Source organism: Cricetulus griseus, assembly GCF_003668045.3.
Source record: "Cricetulus griseus strain 17A/GY chromosome 1 unlocalized genomic scaffold, alternate assembly CriGri-PICRH-1.0 chr1_1, whole genome shotgun sequence".
Taxonomy (NCBI): Eukaryota; Metazoa; Chordata; class Mammalia; order Rodentia; family Cricetidae; genus Cricetulus; species Cricetulus griseus.
The window spans coordinates 193,255,983-193,267,875 of record NW_023276807.1 but is presented as its reverse complement, the minus strand read 5'-3'; the positions used below and the strand labels follow the sequence as shown (position 1 = coordinate 193,267,875).

The 11,893-nt window shown below is 38.0% G+C and overlaps 1 protein-coding gene across 22 annotated transcripts in view; it reads right to left on the bottom strand.

Annotated features, from left to right (window-relative positions):
- Window positions 1–388: 388 nt before the first annotated feature.
- Window positions 389–11,893, bottom strand: part of Slmap (sarcolemma associated protein) — a 123,434-nt gene continuing 111,929 nt past the window's right edge. For 12 of the 22 annotated variants that reach the window (XM_027389634.2, XM_035453390.1, XM_027389637.2 and 9 more), the window contains 4 exons: window positions 9,615–9,786; window positions 5,324–5,458; window positions 3,426–3,515; window positions 389–2,212 (listed from right to left, as the gene is read on the bottom strand). In XM_027389634.2, coding sequence (XP_027245435.1) covers window positions 3,432–3,515; window positions 5,324–5,458; window positions 9,615–9,786 — 391 coding nt within the window. In that variant the 3' untranslated portion in view covers window positions 389–2,212; window positions 3,426–3,431. The remainder of the gene's footprint in view (window positions 2,213–3,425; window positions 3,516–5,323; window positions 5,459–9,614; window positions 9,787–11,893) is intronic. The other 10 variants (XM_027389633.2, XM_027389641.2, XM_027389636.2 and 7 more) reach the window with 1 other exon arrangement.

The following is an 11,893-nucleotide window of genomic DNA, read 5'->3' as shown; positions in this document are numbered from 1 at the left end:
TTTCTACCTTGTAACACTGGAAGGAAACTGGGGGGAGGAGGGGGTACTAAAGGTACTGCTTATGAACAGGCTTATTTACATTCTTGAGGAAAAACTGGAAGTAACTACAAAATCCTATTTATTTTATTTGAGTAAAGTAAACATTGACACTAGGCCTTACATTTGATGACATTAGTCTGGCAAGTGAGTCACATTTTAACCATGACCACATTAAAGGAGAAAAGGTACAACAGTAAGTAAAACTTGGGAGAAAACTGCTTGATTTCTTTTAAACCCTGATGAACATCTAACATATGCTTAACAATAAGTCACTTCAAGCAAAGGCTAAGGACACCGAAACGGCAGAGCCAGCACTAAGAACTCCAATGATATACAACTCAAACATGCATAGGGAGATTAAAGTTATTTTATTAAATCATGCACATCACGTGTGTTAGTGCAAATAGTTTAATCTGTACTCCAGAAATTCTATTGTACGTTTTCTTTACAAAATAGATTTCAAACAATTATTTACTTTAAAAAAGGTAATTTTGAAGTTATGCATTTCAGAACAATATTTGCAATAACTATATACAAGAGGTACTGGGTACCACTGGCATATTAGCATTCTGTGGTGGAGTGGCTTCCTGCAACAAAGAATGGTAAAATGAACTATATGACAGTATTTTCTACAAGTCATTTGTGGCTAATTCCTCCATAAATCTAGTGATTCTTCCGGCAACAATCCCAAATAGCTTTAAATACAACTTTTAAAGTAAAAACAATGACTGCCAAACATCACAAGGCAAATTATATCCTAAACTCCTATTCTCAGTATCGGCTAGATCTGGGTATTCTCATAGAACATTCAAGCCAATTCACCAATGTTCCCTCCCAGTCTTCACTGACTGAAGAAAACTGAACTATGTGATGTTTTAGGATACTGACATCACTATGGTGCTGCACAAAACCATAGCTAAACTTTAACCCCTGTGTTTTAAATATATAATATCAAGCAGTGCTTAGGTGTGTCACTGTGCATGGAACACTACCAATCTTGGGAATAGTGCTACTAATTAACAGGCTGTCCGAATTAACAATAAAAAAGGAAAAAAAAAAAAAAAACATTTGTATGCCCAAGCAAGAAATCTTGGTAGGTAACATCAGTTCACCTTGAATGTGAATTAGCTCCACATCATAACCAAATTAAGTCAATAAAAGCTTATCTAAACAGATAGAATTCTTCCTTCAATTAAACATGCTTGGAGGAACAGATGACAGGAAAAAAAAATCATGCTTTCTAAACTGCTGCATATGAGAAGGTAACTTGGCTTTTAAAGAAAACATTTCTTAAATACATGAGGTTTAGTAAGTTACATTCCAATTCACTCAACAGTTTGGTTGATTGCACTGAAATTATGCAATTATGTTTTTGCTCCCAGAAATATTTCAGTTTGCTCAAGAAAATACAAACTCTCATGGAAAGTTTTCAAAGCTGATGTCCTTCACATCTTCAAGTCACATTAAGGCTGAACAAACATGTATGTATTTCCCAAATTATCATTATAACAGAATATTTTCCAAATGTGTTTTCCTTTAAAAAAAAATCCACACAAATAATTGTCTAAGTCTTGTTCCCAATAGCTCAGTGGTTTTATAACAAGTAAAAATGGCGTAAATATGTAAAAAAAATATATATGTGTGTGTGTGTATATATTCAAACTGATAGGCACTGAGCACACAGGGCCTCTCTTCCCATGTATATATTGGTTGTTCGGTTTGAGTAGTTATCGAATCAGAAAAATGAACTATGTGGCCATAAGAATTCAGAGTAAAATATCTATAAATTTATGGTATAAATAATTTGGTGCACAAGAAGCCTACTTTAGGCCACCATAATATTCAGAATCTCAACATACTAATTTAAAAATTACATGAAAATCCGAATAAATTCACAACTTTATATCCTCTCTATAGACAGATATATTTTTATATAAGTTAAAGCAATGACCCTACAGCTGTATTCTTGCACTTTGCTGTTTTAAGAGGTAAAAAGGAAGAAAATGGTTCTGCTTTGTCCCCAGCATGAGTGAGAGGCAGCTTCTAGAGGGAGGACGGTGTACAGACTCAAGACACACTGTCACGGAGAAGCTCTGGCTAGACCTGGCACATACAGCACGATGGCTGTCACCGCAACCAGGGCCGCCAACATGGGCATCCAGGGCCAGGGTTTCTGTGTGGAAAGAAACCAAGAGTCAATATCACATTCTCCCCCCCTCTTTTCATACATATTTAACCCCTTGGTGAACTGAGTCCCGTGTACTTAAAACACCTTTGGAAAACTCTGTACTTGCATTGTAAAGGTGAGTTTAGAAAGAAAAGGAAATGAGGGAAAACAACACCAGCAGGACCATTATGTGGAAGGCTGAACACCCCAGGAAAGTCCTGGATAGCTTTCAACTTTGTTACAGTTGAAACTTAGTAGTTACTTCTAAATACAATTCTGGACTATGCCTGCTGCATTTACTGTGTAAGCTGCAGTACAATTCTGCTGAAAAGCTTGTTTTTATGAAAACCAGAGTTCTAAGATGGGATAGAAAGAAAAGGGTACAGGCTTGATCCTATAACTTGAAACCAAAGAAGACAAATCAAATGAGGTTCAAGAGGAAAGTGGCACTAAGACCCTGCCCGTAGGATTCCTCCGATAAGGATGCTCTGTTAACAGTTAAAAGGCAAAGCACAGATGGGCTTCCCAGTCAGCTTTCAGAGGGTTTATAAAATCCATTTACTTCGGTTGCTACCTTTATTCGTACTGCCATTCTGACAGTGTTCTTGAGAAACACTCTTCATTTGCAGATCAAAGCTCAAAAAGATTTGTTATTGAGCTTACTTATACAAGTAAATTCCCATTGGGGTTGAATTTGTGGGCCAATGGTTCATTATACTAATCTCACTTTCCTTCACCTTCACAGCAAACAGGCAAAGTATTAAAGAAAACAAACAACAACAAAAAAAAAACCCCAAAACTCTACACCATGGATGGGAAGAAAGGAAGGGTAATACTGGCTTAAAATTTCAAAGATGCAAACTCTTCATTTCTCATTCAAATCTGATTGAACACATTACTGGGACATAGGTGGTGATATTGCAGAAATTCACTGCTTACTCCAGTTTGCTAAAGATAAAGACTCAGTTAAAGGAAGCATATTAACAACAGGTTAGCGTGGGGTTAATTCATAGTTAGCATTACTACAAAAGAAACAAGACACAATGTTATGTGATTAGTTGACTGTTCATTAGTATGACACAAATACACAGCATACTAAATGAAGGGTTTGCGTCACGTAACAAAATACCTCTGTGGTTTTGCCATGCACTCTATTACAAATATGGCACAAACGGGTGACAGGGACAAACAGACAAGGACTCAACAGTAGTGCTTGTACCTTTCTCTACCACAATGGACCGAAACACCAAAACAGGAAAGCCAGGAATAGGCCGATGATTACGGCTGGGACAGGTTGTAATATGGAGGGCTGAAGAAGGGAAGGGATATTAAAATCATTTTATGCTATGTAAAAACTCAGATAAGATGATTTAGACCCCAGGGGTGGTTGGAGAAGAAAGGAAGGAAGACTGAAGTAACAGAAGTACACCATTCAGGTTTTGCACCAATTCAAACATCTTAAAGACATCTAACATAATCCAGAATGATAGGCTGGGATATGTATGCAAAGAAACTACTACTTTAAAAGGAATAGCTGAAGGTAATAATCAATGTACTTGTCCCCAAATATCCTAATGAACCATCACAAATTCATACAGAGCAACGATAACAGTTTATCAAGTAATGCTCTGTTTGACAATATTATTTTTGTTTCACATGTGAAGTCCACTAGTTGATAGGTAACAGATAGGATACATTTTGTTCTTCCATCAAAACCCATTTTCCTTCCAACCAAAATACTTTCACTTTTGAGATAGTATTGCTTCAAAGCTTAAAAATATATGTTTTGTGATATATGTGAATTTGATGAGGCAAAAGACGTGGCACAATGTACAATAAACAGGCAGCCAAAGCTCACAACTTTCCTTTATTCTAAACATATCTGAATTTTTTTTTAAGGGGAAAGGAATTATATGTTAATATAAGACTATATTATGAAAAAGGTAAATTCATCCTGAATCTGAATAATTTTATACAGCTATAAATAGTAATAGGACAGGGAGGGTCATTCTGATCATGCGAGATGTCTTTGTAGGTTAATTTAGCGGGAAGTGGACTGAACTTCTATAATCAGGTATGAATTAACACAAAAGAAAAGATATCATTATAATCTGATTTTAGGAGATTTCTATATTCTATGCATTAAAAAATAAATGCAATCCACTTCAACCCTTCAGTTACTAAAGGGCTCCTACCTAAGCAGCAATCCTTTATTGTCTAAAACCTATAACTTTAGTAAGCAAAGGACAGCTGGACACAACTCATAAGTATTCTGTGAAAACTGCATAACTGGATGGCCATGCAACATTACTCGTCCACATTTGTGCTGAAGTTAAGCAGCCCAAGGAAAGCATGTGGCTCTTGGCTACTGCAGTGTTCAAGCTGTGAGAGTTGGAGTAAGTCTCAGAGCACAACCAACACACTGAACATCCATTAGTTAGGGCCCACGAAGGCAATGGTCACCACAACAAACAACACAACATTTATTTAGTATAACTTCACCTTCAAGACCTTTCTTCCCAAAAAATGTTATCAAACTAAATTCACAGCCAAATGTTTGCTGGCCCCCATCTCTCTCTCAAACACACATTAGAAAGCTCTATATCAATTTACCAAATATGGATAGATAGATGCCAAATAAAGAGAAGCTCTTAGGAATGTACCTTACTAATACAAAAATGAAAACTACTCTAAAGCTCCACTTTCTGAGACAACCTAAGGTTAAGGAGCATCAACTACCACGTCTCCTAAATGGCCTCCAGTGGCACAGGCTTTATTTCCCAGTAGGAAAGAAACAAAAGCCAGATGATGACTTTGTGACAAAACTTCAGACTCATCTGGGCAAACCAGATAGTTCTTCTAAGTTGTCTTACTGACAGTTGTTTTCCGTCAGAAAAGTCCAAAACTTTCCTATGGGTGTAAGTTAAAGGAATCAATTCTTACTTAAAAAGAAAGAAATCCCACAGCACAATAATTCAATCATAGATATTCATAACGAAAAGCTTATTTCTTCTGTACCCAAGCTGTTACTTTCCCAAATCATAATGAAGTCTTCTGAAAAACATTCTCAAGCCTCCGACATTCCTCTCAATGAAAGCTGAGTTGGTAAACACTTACATTATTTCCTTTCTCTTGCAGCAGTTTCAGGTTGTCTTTACACTGTTTGAGCTCATCTGTGATTGATTGCTTTTCCTGCTCAGTCATTTCAAACTTCAACTTCAGTTCTGAGAGTACAGTCTGTGTCTTTTCATACTAAAGGTAAAGAAAAAAAAAGAGTGTGCAGGCTTGACTTAAAATGGGTATGAAGTTATGGTTCTAGTCTAGTATATACCAGGCCCTGTTTAATAACTTTTAACACCAAAGTCAAGCCTTTCTTTATCAGAAAGGGTAAGTCCCTGGCACTCACAGTAAAGAAATCTTTAATGTTGGCTTCATTCTATCTATGTAATGACTTTCTTGTCCTGGTGTTAAAATCAAAGAACAGAACATACTGTGTTGACATCTGTTTATAATATAAAGGGTCACTTCTTCCATCAAGTGAGAAAAGGTAAAATGAAGATTTTTCCTTTGAGCAAAAGACAAACAGGTAGAGACAAATCCTAGTTAAATGGCAGTGTTAGGTCTAAATGTATTTTCTGGTAATTAAAAGGAAGCCATGTTAGCCACGTTACTTACTCTTGAAATAAAAAGCATTAACTTTCACTTGGTCTTCTATTACTAAGCACTAGACAAATAAGGCAGAGAAACGCATCTGACATACTCATCATAAAGACTGGGGCATTTGACACTTAAAGCCTATCAGCACCAATTTAAAAGTCTTTCAGAAATCTGTTTCTGATAGAAAAGTTTCCATAAAGGAACCAGCCATTTTCTTCTACTCTTGAAAATTGTGTGTGTGTGTGTGTGTGTGTGTGTGTGTGTGTGATATAGACATAATATAAATATACATAAATAACTTCTGGCTTTCAAACAAACTAGCCCTTGAAGACAGGCCAAAGCAATGTGATACACTGTGAGGCTTGCCCTCTTAGTGTTCCCAAGAAGCTGGAATTCTAGACTGGTTCCATTTCTAGATACTGCAGCTTACTGAAGACTAGGTTCCCAAAGGAACACTGTTCTGCAGCTGGGCGGGCCTCTGTCTCCATTTCTGCCTATCCATTCTGCCATCTCTTGAGTGTTTCAGAAAGAAGACAGGAAGACAAGGACTGCATAGAAAACAAATATCCCATGAGTGTAGTCTATCAGAAAGGCTACTCCTCTTGTCTTATCATGGCTAAGGAGAATGGAAGGTTTGTAGTTCTTCTCTTCCTATATCCCAAACTTAACAAAGGACACCTTTATAATAGTGCTCCTGAAAATGAAAACACATTGGAGTGAAGAGAACCTCATTAATACTCAATAAAGACAAGTACCAAGAAAGATGAAAATGTGTAAAGATATTAGGAAAGAAGGGATAGGGAAAAGATCTGGGTCAGAAGTCAGAAATTACCAGGAAGGGGAAGGAAGGTACAAAAGAAATGTTTTGTTACCTAATAACATTCCCAGAACAGCCCTGGGAAATACACTAGAAAATGAACTAAAATTCACAGGTTTTGTGACTACCTTTTTCAGTTGATGTGAGGGTCTGTGAACTTCTCCCAAAGAGAAAAGGCTACCAAGGAAAAGTCAGTGATTCCAGACTACCTTTTGCACTTAGAGTGCAATCAGTTCTCAGTGATTGTGAAACAGTTCCCAACAATGCTAATAAAGGATAAGTCAAAAGTGTTTTGTCGATCAAACTTCCTTTCCTTCCCTTTTCCACCATGTTTACATCCAGACTGCCCTCTACTTCAGAACACTTAATCATCTCTGTTTCAGGGACTATGAAGTGGAAGCATAAGAAACAGTGCAGTCACTGGGTTGCTGCTGCTTACTCCAAGCACAGGAGAGCATGGGGACGACTCTGGCCTACAGGAAGACAGGGAAGCCAAACACCAACCCTTAGTCAGTCTTCTCAGGGCAGACTTAGATGTTCCGTGTTTTATGTATTCTCTGGTTGGGTGGTTTCTTTGAGACAGAGAGTTTATGTAGCCCAGGTGGCACCAACTTGAGACCTATCTCTCTCAGCTTCCTAAGTGTGCAGATTACAAGTGTATACCACACACTGGTTGAACTCTTGGATCATAGATATTTTCACATTCTCGTTCAATTAAAATACAAAGATGTTTATAAAATCAAATACAAAGATGATATACAATTTCTCATACTTTTCCTTTGGAGTTATTATATAAAAATTACCACAGATAAAGCTTTAAGCAGCAGCACAAAGGTCACCTCTGCAGCCTTAGCTTTACCCTTGCTTGGATATCACATCTGTTCCCCCTTGCTTTTAAACTTTGAAGTAAACAGTAAAGTAACCACCACATAATATTACCAACACTTGTGGCTCTTCTTCATAAAAATAAACATATCTGAGTTTGCTCAGCTTCCAATAGTTTAACGTCTTACAGTACTGACGACACACAATCAGGATTTTTGAGCACATTAAGCATGATTCCATGAGAGAAAGGAAAGCAAAGGGAAATGTTGAAAAGAAGTAAATATGCATTGCTAAAAAGTAATAATGTACTAGTAGTGGATTACACAGAGATAAAAACCTTATTAAAACTCTTTTACTTACAGGCTAGTATCCAATGTGTTGACAGAAAGACAAACAGAGCAATTTCATATTACAAAGGAATATGATGACTATACATCATTTCACAATGAAAAACAGTGAACAAGAAAATAGGAAAGAACATACTAACAAGCTCAGACATATTTTCAAATATGCTGCATTTAATGCAATCCAAAGACTAGCAACACTTTAGATGCTGTGACAACATGCCACTGCCATTTGTGGAAACAGTTAAAGCATTTGGCACTGATTACTCAGTAACTGAAACCAGGCAAACAAATAATGCAACAAATGGCTAATGTATTCATAATAACATACAACAGAATCATCTTCCTACCACAAATTCTTCCCAAATATTGAAAGAATTATGGCACATGGACTAGAAGGGCACAAAGTGCTTACAGTGTTAAGTATTAGGATATTTACTTTGGCACAAAATTTGTGTTTCAACCAAATTGAAGATGTTCCTAAAATACGCATCCTTAACCAGGTAAGCAGAACATTTCAAAGACAATGTGTCTACATGAATATAAAAACTTTTGCAGTTTTTTTCCTTTAGAAACAAGCACAAAGACAGAAGAACAATCATTTCCAAATTCAGGATACTCCAGGGAAAGTGCAAAGAGAAAATTGCATTAATCTTATTTTCTAAAAACAACTTTCAGAAAATTCATTTTTAAAGACAAGAGCTGTGTTCTACTTCCTTCTAACTTATGAAGAATCTTGCCTGTAAGCAAGTCTACAGTTGGTATATCCTGATGGGCAGACAGGCTTTATTAACCTACATCCTTAGCTGGCCAGGAGTCGGGGCAGGAAGGTCAGCAGGATTGAGCACACCTTTTATTATCCAGTTGTCAGATTTAAGATGTACCTATCCTGTTCAGAAAGACCTGGGGTGGGTCCCTTCCAAAGTCAACCTTCCATCATTAACATGATTATTTCAAAAGCTCATGAAATCAAGTTATAAGCAAAATTACATAAAAACTTATGTATATTTGTGAAGAAAAAAAGAGGAGGAGAATACAGTTCCACAGAACAGGCATTTGGCTGCCTGTATACAGATGAATTTTTAACTTTTTTTCTTGTTTTCTGACATACATCTCATACAGCTTAAGCTGTCCTCAAACTCACTAAGTAGCTGAGGCTGACCTTGAACTCCTGATTCTCCTGCTCCACCTCCCAAGTGCTGGGACTGTAGGTGTGCATCACCTTGCCCATCTGTATATACATTTTACTTTGGTGTTTTGAGCTAGGGTTCATTGTGTAACCCATCAAAGCCTTGAACTCATTCCAATCCTCCTGCCTCAGCCTCCCAGGTGCTGGAATGACACACATGAGCCACCACAGCAGGGTAAGTGACTTTTTAGCCACTTTCCCAGGAGCATATAGCTCTAGTACTACAGGGTTGTCCAAGTTTGTAGTTTGCCTTCTGAAAGAATGCTTCATTTAATATGACACACTCCTTGATAAACAGACCACGCAATCTGTTACAAAGGGTCTCTCATGTCAGTCAACTGTTAGAGAAAAATTAAAAACTAGCTCTGTTGTCTGTTTAAAAGCAAACACTTGATAAATTCTCTCAATAATGGACCATGACGCACAGCTAGTAATTACCAGGCTGGGATGTTCCAAGTGTCAACTGTCAGGTAATATGCTTTCTGCTTTTCTTTATTTCTAAGAAGCATGGATATCTGATTTGCCTTTGGCTTTAAGTCCAACCATAATTGGGCTGAGCATGTCTTTTCGCTTTACCTCTTTCTGAACATCCTTTGCTTGGTTTTCAGCCTTACTGAGAAGAGTTTTTAAGTCAGCTGAGTCTCGAAGGTGTTGCTCTTTCAAGGATCCCACTTGGTTCTCAAGCTCTTTCCTGGTCATCTGGAGGATGCTGAGGTCACTAGTAAGCTCCAAACTCTGCTTCTGAGAACTGCAACATAAACACCTACAGTTATTCACAGCAGACTCTGGACACAGAGAAAGCCCAGAATCCTCAGCATTTCACAGCAGGGGAAAAAAAAGGGGGGGGGGCTGTAAAAAAAAAAAAAAAAAAAAAAAAGATGTTCAGTAAGGAAAAGGCATTAACATTAAGACATTTCAAAAGAAAAACCAGTAGAAATTTTATAAACAGAAGGAAATGACTAATTTTATTTTTGGGTTTTTCTTTACTTTTGTTTTCTTGTTTTGAGACAGGGTCATAATGTAGCTTTGGCTGGCCTGGACCTTCCTTGGTAGACCAGGTGGGCCTTGAACTCAAAGAAATCTGCCTGCCTTTGCCTTCTAAATGCTGGGATTAAAGATATGCATCCCTGGGGCTGGACAGATGGCTCAGAGGTTAAGAACAATGACTGCTCTTTCAGAAGTCCTGAGTTCAATTGCCAGCAATCACATGGTGGCTCACAGCCATCTATAATGAGATCTGGTAACCTCTTCTGGCCTGCAAGCATACATGGAGGCAGAATGTTGTATACATAATAAATAAATAAAAATCTTAAAAAAAAAAAAAAAAGGAGGCCAGGCGGTGGTGGCGCACACCTCTAATCCCAGCACTTGGGAGGCAGAGGCAGGCAGATCTCTGTGAGTTTGAGACCAGCCTGGTCTACAAGAGCTAATTCCAGGACAGCCTCCAAAACCACAGAGAAACCTTGTCTTGAAACCACCACCACCCCCAAAAAAGATATGCACATCCATGCCTGGTCCTAATTATATATTTTAATATATCAAATTATCTTCACTAATTTGTCATAAATACATTAAAAATGTGTATTTCAATTATGTTACAAGATTAAGTATTTGAAAAGAGAATAGGGATCAGAAACCTGAAGCTGAGGCATAACTGCTAACTCAAGCAAAGACAAATCCTGTGCAAATGAAAAGTGCCATCATATGGGGAAGAAAGCACATGACAAGGAACTAGACTGGGAGGTGGAGCCTGGCCTTACCACACTGAACTGTGAGGTATGGAGCTAGTCACTTAACTGGTCACCTTACTCTCTGAATAAACATTTCCTGAACTCTTAGATGTGCACAAGTACCATGCTGCAAATATCAAGGGGCATCTCAGTGACCTCTTGTATCAGACATTCACCTCTGTGCTAGTTGTTTTCTGTCACTGACACAATCTAGAGTCATCTGGGAAGAGGGAGCCTCAGATGAGAAATCCCCCTGCCAGTCTAGCTTGTGAGCAAGCTTGTGGGGTGTTTTCTTGATTGTTGATGTAGGAGGGGGCTCAGTCTACTGTGAGTGGTACCACCCCTTGGCAAGTGGTCCTAGGTTGTGAATAAGTCATGAGAAGTAAGCCAATATGCATCAATCAATCCTCCAAGGCCCCTGTCTCAGTTCCTGTCTCCAGGTTCCTGCCCTAACTTCCTTCAGTGATAGTCTGTGACATGAGAGTTACAAGATATAATAAACCCTTTCCTCTCCAAGTTGCTTTGGGCATGGTGTTTTTGGGTTTTTTTGGGTTTTTTTGTTTTTTGGTTTTTTCAAGACAGGGTTTCTCTGTGTAGCTTTGGAGCCTATCCTGGCACTCACTCTGGAGACCAGGCTGGCCTTGAACTCACAGAAATCCACCTGCCTCTGCATCCTGAGTGCTAGGATTAAAGGCGTGCACCACCAACGCCCGGCATTGGGCATGGTGTTTTATCACAGCAATAGAAACCCTGACTAAGATAACATCTTAAGTTATTCTCCAGCTTTAATCACATGATTATTCTTATAATTTGCTATTAAAAATAACTTATACATGAGGAAAGTAACTTGATATGAATGAATATCAATGCCTTTTTCAGAAAATGGGTAGAGCATGTGGTAGAGCTCTAGTGGTAGACCATGTGGCTAACATGACCGAGATCCTGGGTTCAACCTCCAGTATGAATAATAATAATAATAATTCCTTGTTCAATTCTTTGATAACAATGAAAAAATAGACTTATATGGCTTAGAGAAAAATGAGCTCCCACAAACAGTTAAAACAATATTTTTTAGGGTTGAAGAGATGGCTCAGATGGCACTAGTTGCTCTTCCAGAGGACTTGT